We start from the raw sequence: 27,403 nt of genomic DNA on the forward strand, positions 1-27,403 counted from the left end.
AGAAATACTGACGCGTCCTCCCTCGCCCTGGTGTAACAGAGGGAACAGGTCCACGGAACTCCTGGCTTCCTCGCTGCCACCAGGCCATCCGCTCCTCTGTTCACGGGTCCTCCCTTCCAGACAGGAAACAGAACCTACAACAACGCGCTCGGGGTTCTGCGGCAGGAGAGCTACTGCGTCCCCTCGCGCTGGCCGTGCTGCCCCCTCGCATAAGCTCCCTCTGCGCACGGGGTCTGTGGGCAACCCTGTCCCCGCTCGTCCGCACCCGCCCCGCCAACCCCGAGCCCTTGCAGCACGCCACGCCACAGACGTCAGCGGCAGGTGACGACAAGCACGGCTCTGTGACTGAATCTGGGAGCTGAGGACAGAAAGTGGGCGGGTGAGAGTGAGCCCGAGTGTGGCTCCCCTAAGCTCTGTCCCTACCTGTGACCTTCTGAGGCGCACCTGGAGCTAGGGCCGCACAAGGAGACAGAGTTCCTCCTCTTCTCTCCCGGTACCACCGAGAAGGTCTTGAACAGCTTTAGAAAATGAAAGGAAGGCGCACACCTCCCAGCCTCATGGGAAAGAGAAAAATGAAACAAATCAGAAAGAAAACAACGCCCCTTCCTAGAAAAAGAACAGACTGTTCGTAGAGACAAAACACGAAAAAGCACCAGGTGGAGAGACGCCGTGGATCGGTTCCAGCTTGAACAGGCTGACGTAAGTCAGCACCGTCTGCTGTGCAGGCCGGGCCCGGGCCTGGACCTACAACATGACCACTGTCCCCGGGCGAGCCACTCCCCCTTCCGCACAGCACAGGCAGAAGCCGCTTTCCTCACAATGACGAGGACTTGGTTTTGCTTGTTTCGAAGACACACAGGTAGAAGCACCTTTACGCCGATTCCCTGGGTCTGCACAAACCCGGCCTCCCTGCGTCTGACGCTGCGACTCCGGGATACCCTCCGGGCCAGGCGGCGCTGGCTGAGCAGGAGGACGATGACGTATGCACGCCTTCCAGGCGAGCCCGGAGGCCTCTCTCCTGCAGGGACAGCGAGCCCCGAAATGAAGGGCTGGTCAAAATCTGCAAGGACCAACACTTCCCAGAGGATGTGCTTTTTCCGGAAGATCCCCACCCACGCACAGCCACGACCTGCCCAGATCTAGGTTGGCAGCAGCGTCCCCATCAATCATTCAGGAAACACGAAATGCAAACGGTCCTCCGACACGGATGCCTACAGCCTCTGCAGGGCAGTGAGCCCACGCGGCCGGCTCGGGGAGCCGGGGAGGAGGGCGCCAGAGAGAAGCAGGCCTCCGTGCTGGGCAGCGACAAAGGACACCGACCACAGGAGGCACGGGAGCTTCTGTGAGGAGGGATGTGCCCCTCGCTTCTGGAGGCAGCAGCCCTGCCATGCAGACGGCCTGGACCTCCGCTGCTCACCTGCTGCGTGTGCTGGGCGGATGGCGTCCTCCTGGGGTCTTTTCTGTCACCTGCACAGCAGGGGGCCTGAGACGGCCACGCTGCTGTGAGGCCCAGGTGTGCAGCTGTCCCGCAGAGAGCACCTAACGGGACCGCGTGGGCCCTCTGTCCTGCGTTAACAACACACACTCAAAGGGCCTCTGCCCAGGGACTTCCGTGTCACGTCCAGGTCACGTAGGACCTCCCGCAGGGGTCACTGCTCTGCACGTGATTCCCCCCACATCTCGCCCTGCTTTGCCGGTTTCCTGTCTGCCTTGATTCCCCTACAGAACGCCGAGGAGCTGCTGTCATTGATGGCTCTCCTTCCGCTGCTCAGTTATTGGGACACAGGTCACTGGATGTCTATGTCTCAGAGAGAACACAGTGCCCTTCACCTTCGCCATGAAATGACCCTCAACCTACAACGGCCATGCTGCTTTTTAAGTATAACGAGCCCAGAACCATACAGAGCAAGTCCTGAAGCACCCTACAGGATTTATTAGCTGAGTGGGAGATTCACTGCTGCCCCGGTGCCGCGTGGCACGGGCAGACGCTGTGGAGTGGACCACACCGTGCCCACACGAGCCTAAAGTGGCTGTGCCTGATCCACGCGGGACTGACCGTAACCAGTATCTGGTAACCACGGCATTTCTCGTGGGAGACAGGTTCAGACGAGGCCTTCCACGGGTGTTCTAATGACAGGAACGGAACCCAGATGGAACGCTTACTTCCATGTCTATAATGATTTGTTCTGAGAAAAGACTGGAAATGCACTTTGAGTGATAAATGCCCCCAAGTTCTGACGTAGCATAAACTGGAAGTCTAACCTAAGCAGAGGAGGTGCATTGATTTTGTCATGGAAAAAAAAAGTAAGACATTTGAAACAGGATTAACGATTAATCCTGAGCCATCATGTATAGTTATGTGTTAAAAATTTTTTTCCAATTTTATTTACTTGTTAAAAAATGTTTTTGTTGAATGTTTATTTTTGAGAGAGAGACAGAGCACGAGCAGGGGAGGGGCAGGGAGAGAGGGAGACATAATCGGAAGCAGGCTCCAGGCTCTGAGCGGTCGGTCAGCACAGAGCTCGACATGGGGCGCGAACTCACGGACCGTGAGATCATGACCTGAGCCGAAGTTGGATGTTCAACCGACTGAGCCTCCCAGGCACTCCAAAAAGTTTCCAAATTTAGACCTGCAACCAGAAACTCAAACTTCGGGGTTCTGGAGGGAGGGCAGGAGAGGACAGAAGACCCCGGCAGTTTTACCGCCACTCCCAGAGGACTGGGTAGGTGACGGAAGGGTGCAGACACGAAGCACGCGGTTCAAGTGCCTGCCCCATCAGTGTTGGTCTGACTTGGTCGTCTGTAAGGATCACGTCCTGAAATACGATTTCATACGGTATCTTCACAATGAACTCTAATAACTTGGACGCACAGACCCGAACTCGGCATCGGAGGAGGCACTGCCTTTCCGAAACATCACACTGAGGGTCATCAAACAGACTTATTTCCCATTGTTTGGCTTCAAAGTTCTCCTCCAGCTACAGAGGAAGTCAAGAGAACTCTTTCATGCCCGAGAAGTACTTTGAAAACCCAAAGTGCTGTGTGTTTGACCATCTTTCTTTCGAACAAGAGAGAGAATTCCAAGCAGCAGATTATAAAAAACGGTGGTGGGATTCTGGAAAATCTTACTGTCCCGCAACAGGCCGAATCGGAATGACTGGATACACCACCTATGTCAGAAGCGCGCCCGGGTCATCGTTTCTGAAGACAGAAATGCAAAGAAGACGTACAACACGGAGTGAACCGTCGCCAATAATCACGTATCGGTACCAGCACCATCAACAGTGACAAACGTGCCACGCCAAAGACGCTAACCCAGAGACACAACAAATGATCTAGTTACGTCATCCACGGATGCAATCCCTGTCTACGAGTCTCACCGACACAAACCCTTCAGAGAGGAAAGTGGTCTGTTCTAGTGTTAAAAATGACAAAATAAAAACAACTTGATTAAAAGCAAATTAAAGGGAGGAGGCGATCACAGGCATGTGAGGAAGGATTCTCACAAGTGAAACAGGGTGTCGTGCTTGGAAAGGTATTTTGAAGCCCTGACGCCAAGCATTAATTCCACAGCTGTCAACGTTAAAGACAGACAAAAACAAAAACTTTTTCATTTTGGGTAAAGGCTGGTGCCTGTGACCCCCCCCTGCCATTTCCCCTTGTCACCTCCACCTCAAAAGCTGGGGTGGCAGCGGGCTCCCCGGGGTGTGCAGGGAGGTCCCGGGGGGGTCTGCCTACAGGGTCCAAGGTGGCACGGCTGGGGACCACGGGGGAACCGCTCGCCAAGCCTACTGCTCTTCCGTCTTGTCTGTGTTACAGAGCTAAGGGGCTCGGGGTACATCCGGGGCCCGTGGGGGCCCGGGGCGTTCTGCACGGCCGTGTCGGCTTTCCGCAGCTCCAGGCAGAGGCAGGTTAGCCGCCATACACCCGCCATCTACCTCCTGCTCATAGGTCCTCCCGGTAAAGCCGCCTCCAGGCCCACAGGGCTTCACGGCAACAGCGCACTGGGGCTCAGCGAGGACCGCATTTCAGAAAGCTGTATGGTAGGGGTCTTCGCCCGTTTCAGCCTGATGGCATAGTTCCAATGACACAGACGTAACTGCTCTGGGCTTGTTACTTTTTTAAAAAAACTTTTTTAATGTTTACTTATTTTTAAGAGAGAGAGAGAGAGAGACAGAGTGTGAGCAGGGGAGGGTCAGAGAGAGAGGGAGACCCAGAATCCAAAGAGTCTCCAGGCTCCGAGCTGTCGGCACAGAGCCCGACACGAGGCTCGAACTCACAAGCTGTGAGACCGTGACCTGAGCTGAAGTCGGTCACTCAATGGACTGAGCTCCCCAGGCAGCCTGCAATGACGGCATCCTGAGCAGTTGAAAGAGGACCCTACCGGACACAATTAGAACTCACAGCTAGGGGACTTCTGTTTCAAACACTTACCTTTCTTTTTCTCTGTCCTGGGCACAGAGGTCACATGGTGTCACCATGGAGCTCAATTTTCCTTCTTGCTTTGACATCCTCTACTCTCACCACCAGCACTGACTGTCTGAGTTTCCTGCACCTGGTGACAAGTACGGGGAGAGCTCGGTGGCCGGGTGTGACCCTACTGTCTCAAGTCTGCTCATAATCCACCGTCTTGCTGCTAAACACGGAGCCTGAGCTCTGAGCGGCCGCTTCTCACCCAGCTGTCGGAAGTCTGAGCAAGAGCCTGATGAAGCAGCTCCTCCCCCAACCTCTGGGCCCCGAGGGACAGGGACAGACGTACGGCATCAGAAGGGAGGCAGCAGTAAAGTGCGGTGGAGGGCAGCAGGGCGGGGGTGGGGGGACGGGGTCCAGCCTGGGGCTGCTCGCCGCTGTTCTTTCTTTCCAGCAAGGGGGAGAATTCAAACAACCTGTTAAAAGACAGTGCTGAGTTTCTGAAACACACACACTGTGCCCTCGAGACAGGCGGAAACTGCGAAATTGCTACAGATGTGGGAGAAATGTACAAAGCTGCCGTTACTGTTCCTTTCTTGGGTGAAAATTGAAAAAACAAAACACAGCACTTCATGATTTTTACTCATGATTCATTACATATCTTGCAATGAATATTCTGAGTGGGTAAAAATTATGCCCAATATTTAAATAAAATATATTAAAGCTCATTCATAAAAGTTACTTATTTGCATTGTTATAGCCTCCTCTGTAAGCACATCTTAATGACTTGCTTTGCTTATATACTGCAAGCTAAAACGAATGAATGAATCAAAACTTACATTTATGCTGGTTACACCACAAAACGAGAAGAAAAATTAGTAAGCATTCAGCATATCGTTGTGGATGAATGTTAACACGCTTTAGCTGAAATGTACGTATGATTTATGTCTACTTCATAACTTAAATTAGCTGCTTAATGATGCATGGCTACTATCCTCTCTTTATCGGTATCCCCATGCAATTTAATTTCAGGCGGGATCAGAAGCAGGCTCTCTTGTCTGCACATCTTTGGGAAAGTATGTCCTCAAAACTGAGGCTGAGGATGACAGGGAGTCCACACCTGGCCCTGCAATCTCGCTCCTCATTATGCAGATAGCTCGGACCAGCTCCACCTACGTCTCTCTTCAGAGACGGTGAAGAGGGGCAGAGTCTCCAGGACTCCAGCACGGTGTCACAGAAGAGGGCACACGGGCGGGGGCCGAGCATTCAGACGAAAGGCTGGACGTAGTGAGGGGCTGAAGGCTGTCACCGGCCAGCACAGGAAATACCTGCCTTCTCGTCTCTTACGCATTCTTCCACACCCGTGGTAAGTCCAGAAGCGGCTGATGCACGAACAGTCCTTCTGAATCTACAGTTCTGGACCTCAAGGGGAACAGAAATCGAAGCATTTGGGGTAGCTGGTAGTTCAGAGCCACTGGGAGACGGGCCTGTGAACTCAGAGCTGAGTTTTGTCAGCTGAGGACGAGACACCCATCAACGCCAGCTGCCAACCCCCTGGGCAGGCCGAGGGTGCAGCCTTCTGCCCCATGGCAGGACCACACAGCAGGGGCAGGGCTGCGGCCAGGCGGGTGGGGAGAAACACTGTTTACGCTGAAGGAACACAGCTGTTCCTCGTGACAAGTGTGAGAATACCCTATCTTCTCTTGATTTACTGGGCAGAAATATCCCCAAACATCCCTCCTGGATACTGCCCCGAACCTCTCTCTTGGGCACCTTTCCATCAGAGTGGTTAAGAAGCGGCCACAGATGGGGCACCTGAGTGGCTCAGTTGGGTGAGCGTCAGATTTCAGCTCAGGTCATGATCTCGGCGGTCAGTGGGTTCGAGCCCCACATCGGGCTCTGTACTGACAGCTTGGAACCTGGAGCTTGTTTCGGATTCTGTGTCTCCTCCTCTCTCTGCTCCTCCCCTGCTTGCATTGTCTCTCTCTGTCGCTCAGTAATAAATAAACATTAAAAAAAAATTAAAAAAATTAAAATTAAAAGGAGACTCACTCCTTTCTAGGGTGGAAGCTTGCTCATCACCTTCCAGGGAAGGGAGGGACCTCAAATGGCTGGAAAGTGTAGACGAGAAAGGACACGATTAATTTACAAGCCAGAGAAGTGTGCCCTGAGCTACCAGAGAAGGCTGCACCCTCCAAAGGGCGTGGTCTGAATTTCCAGGATTTCCAGCGCACGAGGGGGGATGCGCGGCTCACCCACAGCTGGACTGCACCAACCAGCCACTGGGGCTTCCGGAGCTGGAGCGTGGGGAGAGAGTCAGGGAGAGTCCGGCCGGGACCTAAGGCAGACGTGAGACGCGAGCAGTGGCAGGACCGACGGGGAGCCCGGCACCCCCTGTCCCACCTCCTCTGCCTGGGATAACACCAGGCGGCTGGGGTGTCCTCGAGAAGGCTCCACTCACGGCGGCTCCTGGCTCTCGTCTGTGCCCCACCAGACCTGAGAGGCCATTGGCTGGGAAGAAGTTCAGGACGGGGCCCTGCTGTCCCCTTCCTGACCCCGAGTCTACGCAACTCCCCACCCTGTGGGGAGTAAACACGATGAAGGAGAAAGCCCCGAGAATGCAGAAGGCTTGCTCCTTCTGTCTCTTCCACAGAAACAGTGTTTCTGTTTTAAGGAAAAACAACACAGACAGAAGCTGAGAAATGTGTTTTTCCTTCTAGTCTCAGTTCATCTATTTACCTACCTCTAATATTAACCAAGTAAGAAGTTGACTTAATTTTTTTGAAAACTCTATGGCACTCCTATCTTCGTTATTCGTCGGGCCTTTGTCCTCCCTTGTCCGGTTACGATTTTATATTTTCTACCTCCAATCAGGCTCTGGGTTCCCTGAGAACCAGAACTTTTCTTTGTCATTCCTGTTACATCCCGCAAGTGCTGACCAGGCGATCTTTCGAAAGGTGGCGGTAAGATATGGTGTCTACTGACGAATTAAGAACAGAATACAAAAAACAGCCAAAACGCAGTAATTACCGGGCAGAAGCCCCCGCTCTGAGCAACCTACATAAGTGGCTTTGCCCGATCTTCGCGACGCCCTGGAATCACTGCTGCTGTCCTGGAAAGGGTGCTGGGACAGAGGCACTGCAGGAAGTGCAGGCAGGACCTACAGGAAGTCTGACTGCAGAGCCCTGCCCTCAGTGACTAGGTCTGCGGCCTCTTGCAAGTCCTCCCGAAGCTGGTTTACATTTCACAGGAACATCTGCGGGGTTTCAACACGTCTCTGAGGCTCTCTGCCCAGAAGCATTCACTCCACCTGAGCTGCTTGTGCCCCGGAAGGCTCTCTGTCACCTGCGCCCTCCCTCCCGCAATCCCTACTTCCTGCCTCCTGACAGCCGCTCCGTGCTGCAGCCCAGGTTTTCCAGATGATGGCGGGGCTCCCTGGGGCTCCCTGGGGACTGCAACCAGACTTTTAAGTAAATTAAATCAGGACAGAACTAGGAGAAAATGGCACAGAGTAAGTACTGTTGCAAGGGGGTTTTGTTTTGTTTCTATGCGTATGTTTGCAGTAAGTCACGATGTACGACTATCTTTCACTCCGGAGCACAGTCAGAAAGTCTGAAAAAACCCACCACCGGTGCTTACACCCAATCTCACTGCTGTCCCGTAGCAGGTGCCTCAGATGGCTGCACCGGCCGCTACGTCCGCGGAAGTGCATTTAGAAAACCCAGCGAGGTCATTCGGTTAAGTCAGGGCTCGCTGCTGGGTTACTTACTTGAGGTTTCCAGCCCGGATACGGAAGGGAAGGGGAGGACACTTAGGTGCAGAGCAGAGCAGAGCAAAGCAGAGCAAAGCAGAGCAAAGCAGAGCAAAGGCACGGACGGGGAGCAGCAGCGCCTCACCCCTCCGGCCCGGGTACACCTGAGGGTGGTACTCGTAATAGAGATCCGGCTGATCCAGGTTTCCAAAGGGCTCGAACTCCATTTCGGCGTTCTGGAAGAGGCCCAGCTTCACCAGTAGCGCCAGCCTCACAAACCAAAGCTGAAACACAGAACACAAGGGAAACGACAGGTTGCCCACGTGGCTCAAGTTCAGAAGTCCCCGTTTACTACGAATTTGGTAGCGGAGCTTGATTTCCAGTGCGTCCGAACAAAGGCCAAACTTTGTTTCTTTGCACATTTGCCTAGCCGCGCGTTTCTGAGAAGGCTCCTGAGCTTGGTAAGAACGACATGAGTGATTTCGTCTAATCGTCTCAGTCGGACAATCCTGTCGGGCGGGAGAAGGAGTCCAGCGGGCGCGGGCGTGAAGGGAGGGCAGCCGTGGACAGAACCCTGTCTGGGGAGGGCACTGAAGGGCACGGAGTCAGGAGGGGCGCGTGTCAGAGAGGGCCGTGCGACGAGGGTGAGCGGTCAGCTCCGAGGGGCCGGAGGCCCCGGGCGCAGAGGCACGGTGGGAAATCAGCTCGCGTCCGCGCCATCGGGCCAGAAAGGCCGGAGTCAGCCATACTGACGTGCAACCTGGGCTACGAAAGCCCATCTTCGTCTCAGGGTTTCCTCAGTGGCACGAAAGGTCGGGCGCCTTCTGTGTCCCCACGTTTTGACACCCAAAGGGGCCGTACCTGCAGCGAGTCTGCTGTGTGGCTGGTGGGCAGCCCGCTTTTGCCGTAGCCTTGGCCGTGGGCGGTGAGAAGGCGCCCGCACAGGTCGACCGCCGCCCTCCAGTTCCTGCAGCTCTGGAAGACACAGGGGATACGTGACCAAATCGCAGCCGCTCGGACACACGGCACCTGCTGGGCTCGGGGCGGCTCCCGCCACCGCGGGCGAGGACAGTGAGGCCGGACGGCGGCAGGGACTGAACGCGACGCCACTTGTCACCGCTGCGTGTGTAATTAGGCAGGAAGGACACCAAGCAAGAGATGAGCAAACCCTACAAATGTTAACACTGAACAACCGGCAGAACACGGGGAGGAGGACTCTTGTTGGAAAGCCCCCCCCCCCCCCCCCAGATCTAGAACACTGCTTTCCGTTTTCATCCAGATAACTTCATTTTGTAACTTCCACAAATTTAAAGTTAATAACTTAATTTTATGCTATGTGCCGGACACATTTATCTGTATTGGGAAGATCTGCGTGTGTCTACAAAACGAGTGGCTTCATATGCTAAATGTTTAATTCTATTTTACCAAGACGAAAAAAGATGGCTGAGAGGGACGTGCCAGCCGATCAACCTGGACTTACTGTGTTCGTCTTTTGACCCCGAGGCAATGAAGACAGGAGGGCCAGCAGGCAAATGCAGGGGAACATGTTATCAGGGAGAATGTTCCGGCGTTTTAAGAAGCAAAAAGCGGACGCTCACTCCTATCCACGTATCTCCGCAGCGCAACAGGCGCCAACCGGCTTCGGACGCAGCAGACGCACCCGGTCACATGTGTGGCCGACGGACGTACAGACCGGGTCAGGCCCGGTGGGCAGAGAGCTGGCCGGGCACACAGCCTTCCGTGCGTTCACCTCAGGATCCAGCGAGGAAGGCGGACACGAAACCAGGTGTTTTTCCGACGATCACTCAAGTGATTGTGCACGTGCCCCAAGTGCTTTCTGAAGCAGGTGCCACGGTGCACGTCACCCGGTGGCCGGACTTGATGTCAGGGAACGGACAGCTGCTGGAGCCCGATGTGAAGGAGGAACAGCGGGGTCCGCCAGGGGTAGGACCCTCCAGGCGAGGGGGAGACAGTGTGCGTGAGGGACCCCGGTCGATCCCGGGATCCCGACGGCAGGCACGCAGGCAGTGAGAGTGCAGGTGTGGGCAAGAATGGGATGTCAGCAAGGAAGGCCTCAGGCCACGAGAGATCCAGATGCATCCTGAGGGGCTGGGGAGCCTCGGAAGGGCTCCGAGCAAGGGAATGACGCGATGCTGTTTAACGCACAGATACTGGAGCAGTCCCCCACCTCTCCAGGTACTGAGGCACGCCCTGCCCCTGTGGGCACCCCACCCCTCCCAGGCGGAACCCCAAGTGGGGGCGAGGACCCAGACAGCACGGGCCCGGCTGCTGATTCCGGACCCTCCTGACAGCAGCCCTGAGGGCCCCTCAGGTGGAAGTCTGGGCCGGCGGGGGTGCTCCGACTGCTGGGGGAGAATCACAAGTGCGGCTGTATATTCTAGACTTGCAAATGGGAAAGCTATTCGGCCAAGTCCAAATCAGTTCTATGTTCATTCTAAGCAGATCCTGTATGCAGGGGCAATTAATTATTGCTCTCTTCCCAGCTGCCTCTGTCACACGTGCTGGCCTCTCCTGCTGGTGGCGTCAGATCTGAACTGAGTGCTCAGGGCAGTCCTCCCGGGAAATGACTTCAGCTGGCCTCCCAGGAAATGAGCCCAGTGAGGAGGGCAGGAGGGGAGCTCCAGTGGGCAAAGGCCTGGTGTGAGTGGGGGCTGTGGGGACACGAGCGACGGCAGGGAGGAGGCCGGTGTGGTCTGAGAGAGGTGCGGTGGTAAGAGGGGGCCTGGCAGGGGAGGATGAGGGGCAGGTAGGGGCGGGCAGTGCAGGTGTGGTCAAGGGGCAGGTAAGGCCAGGCCAGCCTCCGGAGGCTTCCAAGGGCACCGGCAACACGTCAGGCTCACGTTCCAGAAACATCAGCCCCTGTGAGGATGACGCATGAACCTGAGGGGCGAAGCAGGTGTCGGTGAAGCCGGTGCCCAGGCCTGATGCTGGCGACCTGTGTATGGTCCACAGGCCCTATCCACACGGTACATGGTCTGCACACAGTTCCAGGACCCAGCCTCCTACACGTGGTCCGTGTTGTCTAAGGCTCGTTCTGGGCTCCCACGAAGGAGGTGCGGTCACAGCAGAGCTGAGTGGCTGCCCCAGAGACTGAGGGGCCCCCCGAGCCTAAGATACTCCCAGGCGCCACCCAGGCCTGGCCACTGCCACTTCCAGGGAGACCGTGGACCACGTCCCCCTTATGACTGGTCCCGAGCGAGAAAGGTGGAGGAACAGAAACTTCTAGAGCCACTCGACAGAGTACTTATTGTCACACACAGTGACAAAAGGGGGCTTGTACCCGGTACGTGTTTTTCATATTGTTAATGTAGATGGAATTTTACAGAAGCTTCGGTCTGGGGGGCGCCTAGGTGGTTTAGTGGCTTGAGCATCTGACTCCTGATTTTGGCTCAGGTCATGATCTCAGGGTCACGGGATGGAGTCCGGCGTGGGGCTCTGTGCTGAGCATGGAGTCTGCTTGGGATTCTCCCTCCCTCTCCCTCCCTCCCGTGGCCCCTCTCCTCCTCTCCCCTGCTCACACCCTCTCTACAATTAAAGAAAAAAAAGGGTAAGTTTCAGTCTGCTGAAGATTGAAAAGTCACGAGAAAACGCCCGTCCTTCCAAGCCTGAAAAGCACGGTTGCAGATGGCTTGTACTAGCGTGGGCGTGTGGACAAGGCCAAGGGACACGGCCGAGTGGCGACCTGACGCGGGGAGCGGGGCTGTAGGATGGGTCTGAGAGCTGACGTGCCGCCCGAGGGCGGTGAAGCGGTCATGGAGACGGGGAAGACTGGCAAAGGTCAGAGCTAAGAATCCGGAATTCGGTTCCGGCAACGATGAATCTGAGGGCCTTTGAGACATTCACGAGGAAGAGGAAAACCAGGCGCTTCCGTGCGGGTCTGAGGTTAGGAAGAGAGGAGGGCACTGCCCCGGGGCAGTGCGGGGTCTGCACGTGCAGGGGGTGGCCGGGGGGGGGGGAAGGATGTGGGTCTGGGGTGCAGGGAGGGGACAGTCCTCAGGGCTCCAGAGGCGGCGGGCACAGCGGCAGCAGAATCACCGGTGGCCTCGCCGAGCGCTGGTGCGATGGGCAGATGGGGCGGGAAGTCGGACCGAGAGACACGGGTGGACCGCGGGCAGGGGAGCGGGGAGCCGGGGGACCCTGTGAAGGCGAGGGAGGAGGCGAGGCGGTGCTGCCTGATCTGTGCCTGTTTGCAACCGAGTGGCGACGAGAAGGGTCTGGCTGCAGGGAGGCTGGCCGCATACTGGGAAGGACGATCCACAGCGCGAGGTCCCGCGAGTCGAGAGGGAAGGACTCTGGACGCACGTCTCAGCAGGCGCACGAGGTGCACGTCTGCCCCAGGAGCGAGGCTTCTGTCCCACGGCCTCCCGTTCTGCTCTGAGCTGGGGCGGGGGGTCACTTGTCTGCTCCAGCCAGGAGCCAGGGAGGGCTGGAGGTTTGCAAGAGGCAGGGCCCGTTCAGAAAGGCCCGGGGAGCCACCACAGAAGCCGAGCAGGCTGGACGGACTGCGGCGCTGAAGGTCCCGGGAGGCGGGCCATCACCTTCCCGCCAGTACGCGCACCCGGCTGGGGCGTGCCACTTCTCCCCGGGCGCCGTGGCCCCACGGAGACCTGGCGGCCCAACGTCACCAGGTGGGGGAAGGGTGGCAGGGAGGAGAAGCGCGCCCCGTCACCCGCTTGTCACCGCAGCCGGCCACCCCGCAGGCGGAAACGAGGGCACAGTCTGTGATGCGGCTGGGACTGCCGTCCCTGCCGGTCAGCTGTCCGTGCTCTCATGCGTCACAGCTGTCACCCCGGCTTCTAGCGAGGAGGGGCTGCCGGGACCACCACCCCACCCCCGACTCAGACTCCAGCTTCGCGACGCCCCTCCTGCCCATTCCTGATTCGCCGGCACGCACGTGCCTGGGGGGAGACGGCCCCCCCAGGGGGACGGAATCCCGTTCTTGGGTAACGGCGATTAATGGACCTCCAAACATTAACCCCACCCGACAGAATCTTCCTCCTCAGTATTTTATTTCACGTGGGGTTGAGGGTGGAGGTGAGCAATTAGGAGAATATGTTGCAAAATGCTCCTCAGGGGCCAACAATGAAAAGAGGGCTAAGAAACACCTGCTGTGGGATACAGTCTGTCTCATCCACTCTGCGTGCACATTAAACACAGCCCAGTGTCCAAGGTCACTTTAACAGTGACTGTGTCCCACTTCCCTCTAGGTAAGCTCTTGGGACAATGGCCTTGTCTAGAGGACGCTTTTTAACTTTTAAAAGTATTCCTACAGTATCGTACCTATCATGTGCGTTTGTTACAAGAAATCATGAAATAGTAAATTCACGCAACTACAAAAAGGCAGTAAAAAAAGCTACACTAATAATGAAAGAAACATAAATTATAACTTATTAGTGGTTGATTTTCATTAGCCAAAAAACAAAGAAGCAGCAAATGCCATTGTTAGCCTAAGAAATGAGAAAACACGATTTCTGAAGAAGATACAAGTCAGGACAGACAAGGAGACACTATGGCAAAGGCGTGTGCATAATGCGGGCAAATGTACACACGGTATCATCTTCCTGAAAAAGAATGTATCAAGAGCCCCCAAACTGCCCATTCTCTGGGACGCCTGGGGGGCTCAGTCAGTTGAGCGTCTGACTCATAATTTCGGCCCTGGTCACGATCTCACGGTTCGTGAGTTTAAGCCCTACACTGGGCTCTGTGCTGACAGCATGGAGCCTACATGGGATTTTCTCTCTCTCTCTCTCGCTCTCGCTCTGCCCCTCCCCCGCTCACACTCTCTTTCTTCCAAAATGAACATTAAAAAAACAAACTGCCCATACTCTGACCTCATTCTCCTCCCAGCATTTATCTTAAGGAAATAATCATATATGTAGAGAAGATTTCTGTACAAGATGGTCCATCCCAGGATTATTTATAATAGCGTCAGATGATGCAGTTAGAAAATATTTGTAAAGACCCTTCGATATTGGACAATGTTTAAGAAACATTAATAAAAAGATACTGAAGTATAAAAAAGTAGAACATGAAGTTTTGTATAGCATATATATATACCTACATATGTATTCACATTCCCCACACAGACTTACTGTAGACATACACATAGTCAGATACGAAAATGTTAACTTCTCCTCACTTTTTCAGAATTAAGAACACGCTGTTTGGGGGCCCCTGGGGGGCTCAGTCGGTGAATAGGCCGAACTCGGCTCAGGTCATGATCTCACAGTTTGTGGGTTCAAGCCCCGAGTGGGGCTCTGTGCTGACAGCTCAGAACCTGGAGCCTTCTTCGGATTCTGTGTCTCCCTCTCTCTCTGCCTCTCCCCTGTTCACACTCTATCTCTCTCTGTCTCTCAACAATGAATAAATGTAGGGGTGCCTGGGTGGCTCAGTCGGTTAAGTGGCCAACTTTGGTTCAGGTCATGATCTCACGGTCTGGGAGTTCGAGCCCCACATCAGGCTCTGTGCTGACAGCTCGGAGCCTGGAGCCTGCTTGGGATTCTTTGTCTCCCTCTCTCTCTGCCCCTCCCCCCTTGTGCTCTCTCTCTCAAAAATAAGTATTAAAAAAAAAAAAAAAGGACATGCTGTTTGTAAAAAGAGGGAACAGAGGTTTGTGAATGAAAAAAAGGACAGGCCGCACACACAGTGGGCCATCGCACTCGTGGATGAGGCCGTTATGTTGTGGCCGTCTAGAAATGGCACACCTCTCCCTGTGTCCCACACACCGGGGACATGCTCACCCCATCCACTACCTAGAACCGTGCTTTACGCAGGAACAAAATCAATGCGTGTTGGAATCATACTAAAAAAAAAAATCAAGTATGGAGGTATAAGTTACGAAGTATGGCAGTTAACACATGAGGAAAGAGGTATTTTCCTGGGGGAAAAAAGGGATTTCACTACAGTAGATAAGGAGCTGCCTGACACTGAACCACCCCCATGAGCTCCCATGTGATCTACTGACGGACCTCAGAGACACACAGAATCCGTGTGGGTGCAAAGCTACATAAACGAGAAGATCTGATCCTGGATATTTACATATTAGTGAAACAGAGATTCGTTGCCCAGTAAAGACGCCTATCTTCTTTGACGTCCACCATGCACAGATACCCACCACCAGTGAAACATTTAAACGTGTAACAAAATTATTTGCAAGCACTCTGTGAACACAGACTCTCCGTAAATGATTAAAACTAATAAAATGTACCGTATAAAAAGCCTTCAGCTCTTACTCTGGTTTTTCATACTAAGATGTGGTTTCTATATCCCAAACTGGATGACATTTATTAAAAATGAAGCCAAAACCTCTCACTTGATGATTTTTTAGTAAATGGAAGTCTATTAAAGCTTATTTATTTATTTTGAGAGCGAGCGAGCGCATGGCAGAAGGAGAGAGAGAGAGAATCCCGAGCAGCCTCCACATGGACGGCACGGAGCCCGACATGGGGCTCGGAAGTCATGGCCTGAGCCGAAATACAGGGTCGGATGCTTTACCGACGGAGGTACCCAGCGCCCCCTAAGCGGGAATCTTTTAAAAAGTGGCTCCTTTCCTAACTGAAAATAGCAAGCACAAATGCCCCCATTACAGTTTCTCCCAATGTAACTGTCCCGCAGGTGACTGAATACAGAAGCTGTACGAGGACACTCGTAGCTCCTAAGTGGGTCATTACTAGGCGAGGCCATTTTCTGACGAATACTGATGGTCTATAGATGACGTGCACTAACATCTAAACGAACTTACACTAACCTGACGGCAAATTTTCCAGGGGTCAGAATGACATAATTCCTCAAGACAATGAAAAACAAAACAGCTTGGGGCGGGGGGTTGGGGTGCGTCCCCACCACCTTCTTGGCGGCCTGTCTGAGTACAAGGAGCCTGGGAGAAAGGCAGGGGCCAGTCTGGACCCAGAACTTGCCAGCTGCACGGGGTCACCGCGATTCGGGACCAGAGGGGACGCGGCGTGGCTCCTTTCAAGACTAAGATGTGCATTATCTTCCGGTTTGAGAGTCACACATGCTAGCAGGGAAAGCAGAACAATGAGGATGATCTTCCTCATATTACAACTTAAAAGGAAACAAACGAGGAGAGAACACAGAGAAGTTGTGAGACAAGTTTACCATTTACAATCTATATTTCCCCAAATACTTCTTTTTCATGATAAGAGATTATAAAGTATTTCTTTGTCTACACTTCAATTTAATTTGATATTTCAAGAAGATTTCCAGACAGGAATACTTTTGTTCACAGCAAGTGGGATCAACAAAGACCATAACTATCCTATCCACTGGGAGCCTGGTGGCAACGGGAGGCTGCTGACGGTCCCCAGGGGCTCCCGGAGAGCTGGACGAGGGGCCATCTGCACAGGTGTGGGCGAGGCCAGGACAGCCACGAAGGGACAGAGACGCACCCAGGGCCAGGCAACAGAGGGACGCCCGGGTGGGAGGGGCCAGGCCCACAGGACCGCTGAGCCCACAGGAGGCCGCCCAGCCTGGACCCCTTCCGTCCCTCCGCCTGGCCGGCTCCCGCTGCCTCCCCCGCAAAGGGCAAGCGGGAGAGCAGGGGAGCAGGGAAGGGAGGCGGCAGGCGACGAGGAATGTCCCGGGGATGGCACCAAATGAGCCTGGTCAGCTCGGATTCTGCCACCAAACATAACTAGGTTTTTAGGGAGGGCTCTCCCAGACTGTGGGATCAGGGATGTCGTGGCTCGGGGACTGCCGGCTGGTCTTCCAAGCTGGCTCGTTACGGCAGCCTTCGCACTTTGTGTTCGGGGCTCCACACCGCTCTGGGGGTTTTCTCACGCTGATGAACGTGGCTCTCCTGCGTGTACTTCAGCTGTTCCGAGGGACTTAACTACGTAACATAACTTTCTTTGTCTTATTCAATAGTAAGGTTTTCAACAGCAGTTTTGGCTAATTCAAACAATACAGCAACAAACATTCTCGAATATGTCCTGTTAAGCACAGGTGCAAGAGTTTCTCTGAAGTACAGAATCAGAGGGGGGAATGTTGGGTCCGAGGTGCTGCACAGCGTTGATCTGATCACAGCTCCCGTTACGTTGCTCTGCAAAGCGGGCCTTCCAGCTCGCGCCCCCAAGGACACAGGGCGCCTCCTGCACCCTGGCGGACGCCCAGTGCTGCCGTGTTGATGCGGCTGAAATGTACGACCCTCCTGTTGGACTCACATTTGTGATTCCCAACGAAGATGAGCACCTTTTCCAAGTTTATGGGCTCTCTGGTTTCTGCGAACTGCCTCCTCCTGTCATGGGCCCGTTTTTCTACTGGGCTGTTTTCATTTCTTAGTCATTGGAGGAAGGTCTTAATATCTATTTCAAACATCTTCTCTCATTCTGTGGCTCACTTTTTTTTTTTTAAATTTTTTTTTTTTCAACGTTTATTTATTTTTGGGACAGAGAGAGACAGAGCATGAACGGGGGAGGGGCAGAGAGAGAGGGAGACACAGAATGGGAAACAGGCTCCAGGCTCTGAGCCATCAGCCCAGAGCCTGACGCGGGGCTTGAACTCCCGGACCGCGAGATCGTGACCTGGCTGAAGTCGGACGCTTAACCGACTGCGCCACCCAGGCGCCCCACTGTGGCTCACTTTTTAATACTCTTTATGGTGTTTTTGTTGTACACAGGTTTTAAAGCAGTCAAATTTATCCATTTCCCCCTAAAATTTTTAAGAAATGCTTTTCTATTCTGCATTAAGAGTCTCCTCAATTTCCTGGAATTTAACAAATTTTGTTTTAATTTATTTGGAATTTATTTTTGAGTGTGCTAAGAAATAAAGATCTTTGTAATTCTTCCCTTTTGAATACCTCACTAATTGCGTGCAAACACTGACTCACTCCTCCTTTCCCTAACAACCTGTAACACGGCTCCTTCCACACAAGTGTGTGTTGGGGCCCCGCCCTGTGCCGAGGCAGGTCTGTGTTCCCTTTCCAGGATCACTCTCCTCCAGTGTCTGTCCCTGCACACGTTCCAAGTACAAGGCCTAGGGGACATATCCCTGTTCATGCACACCAGGCGTGTGCACACGCGCGTGGGCGGTTTATTTCTTCCAGCTTCGAGAGAGCATGGCCTTCAGCTGGACTGGCCTTACAGGTGATGGGGACCTAGCAGGGCTGGCCCGTACTGCCCTCCTTCCAGCATCCTGCGTAGCTCTGGGCAGCCTGACCACTGAGCCAGGTGGGGAGGCTGGAGGAAGGGGAGAAGAGGATTCTTCGAAGGACGGGCCAGGACGACCCAGCGCAGTGCTGAGTTCTAATGGCAGGTACCCCCTTCCTTCAAAACGCTGGGACCTCCCCTCAGCAACCTGTGAGCCACGACTGGGGATTACACGTGGCCTGCAATGTGAAATTACAATTTTGTATTTTCTCACCATGCTTCTGGCTATTTTGATCTCATTCTTTTCCTCCTTCTAGTCCCCTTCCTGGAGATCCTCCTCCATTCTCATTATGAGATGTCAAAAGCGTTTGGTGAAGAAATGGTTTTTATAACTACAATTTAAAACATACCCTGTAAAACTTTAAGTTCTTACAAAAATCTCATCATTACTGTAAATGACGTGTAGAACTCTGACAATAAGGTCAGTTTGATATGAGAAAGAGATCTAAATTTAAATAAATGTTCCTTTTTTTTTTTTTTAATGCTAGGAAATAAGATATACTCTTTTTGAAAAACTGAACACAGGAATTCGATGACTTCTAAAAGATGAGAAAAATAGTCCAATAAAAGTCACTCAAGTAACCAACAGTATGTACATAACTTTCCCATCTATGACTCAAAAGGAATCATTAACTCTGTATATGATACTATTACAGGGATTAAAATGTCCTCCACAGGCTATGACATTCATTTCCCTGTAAATTACAGTCTTAAAATGCACGGACGTTACTTAGGAAAATACATTTTGAAACTCTTTCCTAGTCTTGATGATGACAGGAATTACTTTAGGACACAATTAAAATACCAGGGCAAGGTAATGACTGTTTTTAAGTATTAAAAAAAATTTTTTTTTTTTAGAGAAAGAGGGAGAGAAAGAATCCCAAGCAGGTTCCACACTCAGCATGCAGTCTGATGTAGGCCTCGATCCCACAACTCTGGGATCATGACCTGAGCTGAAGTCAAGAGTCGGACACTCAACCAACTGAGCCACCCCAGCAACCCCCCCACCCTTTTTAAAAATACATACATATTTTTTGGTAATAAGTTTTTACAAATACATTTTCCACCTTAAATAGGTCTCCTTGTTAGGACTATAACAAAATCTCTCCTGGCTTTAAGTATTTTCAATGTATGAAAAGACCCCAAACCACTGTACCTACTTATTTATTTCTTAAGAAAAAATTTTTTTAATGTTTACTTTTGAGAGAAACAGAGACAGAATGCGAGTGGGTTAGGGGCAGAGAGAGGGGGAGACACAGAATTCGAAGCAGGCTCCAGGCTCCGAGCTGTCAGCACAGAGCCCGACGCGGGGCTTGAACTCACAGACCGTGAGATCATGACCTGAGCCGAAGTCGGAGGCTCAACCGACTGGGCCACCCAGGCGCCCCCCACTGTACATATTTACCAACAGCGGAAACAATCATAGCAGGTAACGAGATTGCCCGTGGAACAAACTGGTCACGATGACTGTGCCCGGTTCCAGGTATACTTTTCTAACTGGTCATTACAGGGGCGCCCGGCTGGCTCTGTTGGGAGAGCATGCGATTCTTGATCTCAGAGTCATGAGTTCAAGCCCTGTATGTGGAGTAGCGTTTACTTAAAACACAAACTGGTCACCACCAGGTGACACTCCTAGTGTGGCCTGTCGCTCATGACGATGTCTTACAGCGGCTGCTTCCAGGCCGGTCAAGGCCAAGACAAGAACCCAACAATGCAAGAACCTCTTCGTTCGGCCCCGGAAATGCTCACCTGTCAAGACCTGTGACTTCATTAACAAACGATAAAGTGTGTAGATATTTAAAAAGTTGTTTCCCCTCCCTTTCAAAAACAGAGTGGCTCCACGTCTTTCCTTCCCAAAGCTTCTTAGCATAGGAATAATTCCAGAATCACATCAGTAAAAGAAACCCAATAAGGCATTTGATTTACACTTACTAAGAAATTAGATTCTAATTGCTTTATATGTAAAATATCTGCTGACCACCCAAACAAGTGACTCTTATTCGCCTTTCGGAGGACACATACTTCTGTACACGTGATAGAAGATGTGCAACAAAGAGGCAATTGTGGGGGCATACGATTCCCAGGGGTTCAAAGACCGCCAGAAGCATCTACCCATCCATGTTAAAACGCCTGCAGCTCAGAGAGTTTCCTATTACTATTTTCCTGTTAATACCTGGGACCACATCTCCACCTGGATAGTTGCACGAGTTCACTCCTGTTAAGGAACAAGGACTTCTGTGTGCATTTGTGGTGAACCCACCCATGCAACAATAAACCTTTTAAGCCAAGTGGAGACGACGGAGTGTTTTAAAAAAGCAGTATAAAGTTATTTCTCTCTAGTTACTATATTTGATGAAGCATATTTAATCAAAGTATATGTTGCTTCGAGTAATTTGATCGTCTAAAATAATAGCTTTTTAACTAATTAAAAGTATGTTTGTGGGACGCTTTTGGCTGCACAGAACTGGTATCTAATTCAACAAAATTTTATTTCTATGCAAGGGCTCTAGGTAATACATCCGGAGTAAGTGACTCTAAGGAAAATATGACGAAGGAAGGAAAACATGACGAAGGAAGGAAGGAAGGCAGGACTTATAAAAAACAATTTCGAAACCAAACACGTCATAACTTACGATTAGCTGCTTCAACCCGACAAAAGTCTGCTCCACGGACTCGGCATTTAAGACCCGCCTCTTCGCCGCGGCTCTCTCACCCAGGAAGCGAAGCATCAGGTCTTTAACTGCATCCCCCTTGAAGGAATGGAAGAAAAATATGTCAAGACAATAAAACGTTAATTAAACTCAGCTAACCAGAACCCATAACTAAATGAGATTCCTCTTCTCTCCAACGGTGTATGGAGGTTAAAACGTGCCTACAGTAGTAACATTTCAGCTGCCCAGATGCTGAAGCATCACAGCCTTTGATCAAATGTGTATTTTAGACCTGCCCTTGTGGAGAAGCGGTAAATCCCCACCCCCTGCGGCAGGCCGACGGGAGACATACCGCCACGCCAGGAGGAGGAGGGCTTCGCGTGGGCCCCCGAGGGGTGAAGAGACATCACAGGGGACAAAGGGCCGGGTCCGCGCGGAGGTGGGCTGGCCTCGGCAACGTGCCAGTTTGCCCGGGTCTCTGGGAAGGCCTCTGGGACCCGGCTAGAGACATCACTCGTGGCCTGGGCGCCCCTCCCTCCAGGGCTAGGTGCACCCCAAGCCCGAGGAAGTGAGAAGAGTCCCCCCGCCCTCAGGTCCTTCAGCACCCGTTCAGCCAGGCCCCCTGCTTACAGGAGGGTGCTGTCTGCCAGAAAAGGGCCCCACGGGCCTCTGCGACCCGATCCCCAGTGAGACGCCCCACGGACAGGGCGGAGGGGTGCAGGTGGAACTCGATGGCTGGCGAGGGTGTGGGGGAAAGGGAAGCCCAGCGCACAGCTGCTGGGACCTAGGACTCTGCAGCCGCCGCGGAGAACAGCGTGGGGTTCCTCCAGAAGTTACACATACAGCCACCTTACGGCCTGGCGGTTCCACTTCCGGGCATTGGTCCCAAGGAAACAAAAACACCAACTTGAGAAGATGTCTGTGGGGTGCCTGGGTGCAGGGCTGAGCGGCCGACCTCGGCTCAGGTCATGATCCCAGGGCTCGGGAGTCTGAGCCCCGCACTGGGCTCTGCGCTGTCAGCGTGGAGCCTGCTCGAGATCCTCTCCCTCTCCTTCTCTCTCCCCATCTCTCTGTCTCTGCCCCTCCTCTGCTTGTGCTGTCTCTCAAAAGTAAACATTAAAAAATAAAACAAAGGGGTGCCTGGGTAGCTCAGTCGGTTAAGCGTCTGGCTTCAGCTCAGGTCATGATCTCGCAGTCCGTGAGTTCAAGCCCCGAGTCGGGCTCTGTGCTGACGGCAGGGAGCCTGTTGGGGCTTCCCCGTCTCCCTCTTTCTCTGCCCCACCCCCGCTCACCATCTTTCTCTCTCTCAAAATAATAAAACATTTAAAAAGAAAAAAGGAGGGGCGTCTGGGTGGCTCAGTCGGTTAAGCATCTGACTTCGCCTCGGGTCTTGATATCTTGGACCGTGAGTTCAAGCCCCGAGTCAGGCTCTGTGCTGACAGCTCAGAGCCTGGAGCCTGTTTCAGATTCTGTGTCTCCCTCTCTCTCTCTGTCTCTCCCCCGTTCATGCTCTGTCTCTCTCTGTCTCAAAAATAAATAAACGTTAAAAAATTAAAAATAAAATAAAATAAAATACACCCCTGCTTTAAAAAAAAAAAGAGATGTCTGCACCTGCATGTTCATAGTGGTGTTATTTCCCCCAGTGAAGACGTGGAAACAACCCATGTGTCGTGGACGGATGAAGAGGGAAAGAGGAGGGGGTGTATTTGCACACGGCCACAGTTCTCAGCCATGAGAAGAGAAGGAAATCTTGACATCTGTTTCCACATGGATGGACCCTGAGGGCATTATGCTAAATGAGATAAGTCAGACGGAGAGACAAATCCTGTATGATCGTGATCACTTACAGGTGGAATCACAAAAACACAAAAACCAAAGCAGCAAAGCAGCTTCTAGGTACAGAGAACACACTGGTGGTCGCCAGAGGCAGGGGCGGGGAGTGGGGGCAGGCCAAATGGGACAGGTGGTCAGGTGCTAGAAACTTTCCATCACCACACAACCAGGGCGCGGGGATTAACGTACGGTGCGGAGCCGGAAGGAACCAGACAGCGGCGTGTACTTGCAAAGTTCTCATCACAAGAAAAATATTGCCGTAACCGTGGAAGGTGGCGGATGTAAACCAGACCGACTGTGATCGTTTCACGATACGGACAAATAGTGACTCGAGTTACACACTTGAAACTAACACACTGTGTCAGTTATTCCTAGATAGAAAAATAAATTTTCTTTTTTTTTTTAAATTTTTTTTAACGTTTATTTATTTTTGAGACAGAGAGAGACAGAGCATGAACAGGGGAGGGGCAGAGAGAGAGGGAGACACAGAATCAGAAACAGGCTCCAGGCTCTGAGTGGTCAGCACAGAGCCCGACGCGGGGCTCAAACTCACGGATCGCGAGATCATGATCTGAGCTGAAGTCAGACACTTAACCGACCGAGCCACCCAGGCGCCCCGAAAAATAAATTTTCAAAAAAGAAGAAAAAACATAAAGGGAAGATGGAAGGGGGAGGGGCCGAGGAGACAGTGGTTTGGCCAGGCCAGGAGGGGAAGGACTCCCAAGGCTGCAATGACCATGGAGACGTCCGACCTGGGGGAGGTGTGCAGGAGGACAAGACTAAAACCTCTCCGTCTCAGCGAGCTGATGCCAATGGTGCAGGGGAGCACCGAGAGCACGCAGGGACTGAGGACGGAGAGGAAGTCAGTGTGCACACCCTACAACTGCCCAGGTCCTTCCTACTGTCTCCCTACCCTCAGTGTGCGCCGGCAAGGGTAATCTTTCATTATCGTTCCAGATGGCGACACTTCAAAGGCACCACCGTGCGGGCGATGTGTGCAGGGGTCTGTGGCTTCCCTTCCCCCATTAAGGGGGAGGGTGGCTTTGGCGGGGTTCCAGGTCACGTGTCTGGTTGTGGCCCCGGGCGCCGAGCCACCCCTCCTGCATACACAGGGGCAAAGATGGAGAAGCGGCAGTTTTAAGGCTTTCTGCCTTCAGACAGTGAGGCTGAATGCCTCCCATGCTGCAGCCACAGAGGTGGCTAACTGGTCTAGAGGGACAATTACAGGGCAGAATGAAAGGAGCTCAGCCAGATGGCTCCAGAAAGCTTTGCGGGAACGTGACTCCGTCTGGGCCAGAGGAGCTGCGAGCCAGGAAAGGGCCATGTTAACCCCTTCATCCCTGCAATGGCCTCCGTTAACTAGACCACGCTGCAAAATCTTCTGCCCGTGAAATACTCTGTTGGTCGACATTTCGGCTGGCGCAGGAAGTTCCTGGGACGTGAGCATCTGTGTGACAAACACATATCGCACCCACGAGAGCCCGGGGGGGGGGGGGGAGCTGCTGGTGCTGTCACTAAGTGGAGGGGATCACGGCACAGGGGCCACGGCCCCTAACTGCACGTCCTCCTGCGGTCACTGGAGAGAGGGGTGCAAGCTTCCCCCGCTGCGGGCTTTCGTCAGAGCCATGCCGCTGCACCTGACACAGGGCCGCTCCAAATCGGCAAACTTGTAGGTGAGGGACTAGTGCACCCAAGGCCAGGGCAGGGAATGTGAAGAGACAGCAGGGGAACAAGCCAGGACTTGGGCAGGCGACGGGGAGGATGCCTGTTCCCCGCCGTTGTACGTGGCGTGCAGAGCAGCGGCTGATTTCTGCTCACGGATGGCTGCGGGCCATCACGCCTCCTGCAGAGAGGGGACAGTTCAGCAGTCCCTCCTGGATTCTAGTGGACAAAGACGAAACGCAAGCCAGGGCAGCCGGCTCAAGAGTACAGGCTTTCCTGTCTGGGACACCTGAAGACACAATGGCCGTGGGGCAGCGGTGCTGGAAAGGGAGCGGCCCTTGCGCCCGACCCGGCACACACGGAGCTCGGTGCATGGCTCCAGGGGACCGGCTCTGGAGCCTTCTGTCCTCCCGCTCCGGCGTGTGTTCCCTCCCGGGGTAAGCAAAACCACCAACGAACAACATCACACACACAAAAGTCAACAAAACCCCAAACTGGTGGAAAATGGAAAACAGTGCAGCCACTGCAAGACGGTTGGGACACTTCTCGCAGCGCGGCACACTCTCGCAGCGCGGCACACTCTCGCAGCGCAGAACACAGGCTGCCACGTGACGAGCGCTCCCGCTCCTCGGCGCGAGGTACGCACTCAAGAGAAAAGGAAACGGGTCCACACAGAAACCTGCTCTCGGGTGCTCAGAAGGAGCAGTGCTCATAACAGCCAAAAAGTGGAAAGAAGGCAAAGGTTCATCAGGGGATGAATGGGTAGGTAAAGCGTGAACAGTCATAACCTGGAACACTATTCGACGATAAAAAGGAACGGGGGCCCGTCCGTGCTACAAAACGGACGACTCTTGAAGACGTCATCCGAGTGAAAGAAGCCAGTCAGGAAGGACCATGTGTCGTGGGATCCCATTTGTAGGAAACGTCTAGAACAGGAGAATCTGTAGAGACAGAGATCAGTGCTTGCCCGGAGCTGGGCTGGGGCGGGGGAGACGGGAAGGGAGGGTGAAAGCATTTGGGCTTCTCTTCGGGAGACACAAACGTTGCGAACACCGGTGGTGATGGCTGCATGATCCTCTCAGAAGGCTAAAAACCAGCGAACCGTGAGAAGTGTGAACCGTGTGGCATGTGAACTGTATTTCCATACAGCTGTAGAATCAAAACCAAATCTACACCTCTTTTCTTGTGAGGCCCTAAACAAATCGGAATTTGAGAGATGCTTTTCCAGGGAAAGCAGTCTGACACTGTCACAGAGCGGCTTGCACCGGCCTCTCCAGATCTTCCACACGGACGTGCCTCAACTCAGGTAAGCAAACTTAGACGAGGGCCCGAGGAAAGGCCCGTCTGTGAGTGTGTGAAGAACGCAGGCGGCTGAGTGACTTCTGCTTCTGTCTGTTCCACAGTAACGGGGACTGGACTGTCCCAGAGTAAAAGAGTGATGACGCAACAGCTTTCAGACACGGAAAAGGACGGGGCTCTACGAGAAGGGAGAAGGGGATTTGAACTCTTGAATTCATAGGCGCTTTTGGACCACCGTGTGGGGAGGAGTCCCAAGCAGAGCACGGTGAACCTGTTGAGGTGAGGACACAAAGGCGGGGCTCCCAGAAGCTCAGGGGGCTGAAATTTGCAAGAGGGAGCTCCGCACAGGAGGGAGTCCTGGGAAGGAGGGGGCCCTGTGCAGGAGGGAGTCCTGGGAAGGAGGGGGCCCTGTGCGGGAGGGAGTCCTGGGAAGGAGGGGGCCCTGTGCGGGAGGGAGTCCTGGGAAGGAGGGGGCCCTGTGCGGGAGGGAGTCCTGGGAAGGAGGGGGCCCTGTGCGGGAGGGAGTCCTGGGAAGGAGGGGGCCCTGTGCGGGAGGGAGTCCTGGGAAGGAGGGGGCCCTGTGCGGGAGGGAGTCCTGGGAAGGAGGGGGCCCTGTGCGGGAGGGAGTCCTGGGAAGGAGGGGGCCCTGGGAAGGAGGGAGTCCTGGGAAGGAGGGGGCCCTGGGAAGGAGGGAGTCCTGGGAAGGAGGGGGCCCTGGGAAGGAGGGAGTCCTGGGAAGGAGGGGGCCCTGGGAAGGAGGGAGTCCTGAGAAGGAGCCTGAGCCCACTGTGGAGCACTAAGCAGTATGTGCACAGGGTGACACTCTGGAAGATGGGGCAAGATGACAAGGGAGCCGAACGATTCTCAGAGCTCATGCAGGCCGAAGATGTCCAGGTCAGGCCAGCTATTTGCGGCACTCTCGCTGAACACTGAGGCTTCGAGCAGATGTCAGAAAGGTCACCTAACAGTGGAAGCTACTCTAAACTCACCCTAAGAAGCTTAAAAACAAACCTGGAAAAGATCAACTAAATCTGCACATGACTTCCCTGCCTCCCAGGACAAAGCACATGTCTTTTTGCAGATGATAAAATACAGACTTTCAAAAACACTAAACCCACAATGTCTGTCCTCTAATCAAAAATAACGTGACAAAACAGGCATGTGTGACCCAGAACCAAGAGAAAACAGAAATACAAACAGACCCTGAGATTACAGAGATGATGGAGAACCTTAAAACAGCTATTATAAACGTGCTTGAGAATCTAAAGTAAAACTTCAACATAGCAAATAAAGAAAACGACATTAAAAAAGAACCAAGCGCAAATTCTGGAGGAAAAAAACTACGAAGACTCCGCTGAAAAGCATCAACTGCAAACTAAAAAGTACAGAAGAGAAGATATATGGACTTCAGAAAGTAACAGCAGGAATTTCAACGTTAAGCAAAAAGAGAGAAAAGACTGAAAAGCAAAAAGAAATCCTCTGTGACCTCTTTGGCGATAGCAAATAATATGTGGAATCGCAGTCCCGGAAGTGGAGAGGGGAGAGCGGAAAACGGAAGAACTATTTGAACAAGTAAGGACCAAAACATTCCCAAACTGGTGAAAACGACA

General features: G+C 53.1%; 1 protein-coding gene across 8 annotated transcripts in view; it reads right to left on the bottom strand.

Annotated features, from left to right (window-relative positions):
* The window catches only part of TRAPPC12 (trafficking protein particle complex subunit 12), an 89,961-nt gene that overhangs the window by 48,783 nt on the left and 13,775 nt on the right, over positions 1-27,403 (bottom strand). For 7 of the 8 annotated variants that reach the window (XR_006960342.1, XR_006960340.1, XR_006960343.1 and 4 more), the window contains exons 3-5: positions 20,982-21,098; positions 9,023-9,136; positions 8,307-8,445 (exon numbers count right to left, since the gene is read on the bottom strand). Coding sequence is in view for 2 of the 8 variants with exons in the window: in XM_047069611.1 (XP_046925567.1) it covers positions 8,307-8,445; positions 9,023-9,136; positions 20,982-21,098 (370 nt within the window). In the remaining 6 variants the exon portion in view is untranslated. The remainder of the gene's footprint in view (positions 1-8,306; positions 8,446-9,022; positions 9,137-20,981; positions 21,099-27,403) is intronic. The other variant, XR_006960344.1, reaches the window with a different exon arrangement.

Source organism: Lynx rufus, unplaced genomic scaffold, assembly GCF_022079265.1.
Source record: "Lynx rufus isolate CCGP_SWC_20201006 ecotype Redwood Valley unplaced genomic scaffold, mLynRuf1.p SCAF_8, whole genome shotgun sequence".
NCBI classification, from domain to species: Eukaryota; Metazoa; Chordata; class Mammalia; order Carnivora; family Felidae; genus Lynx; species Lynx rufus.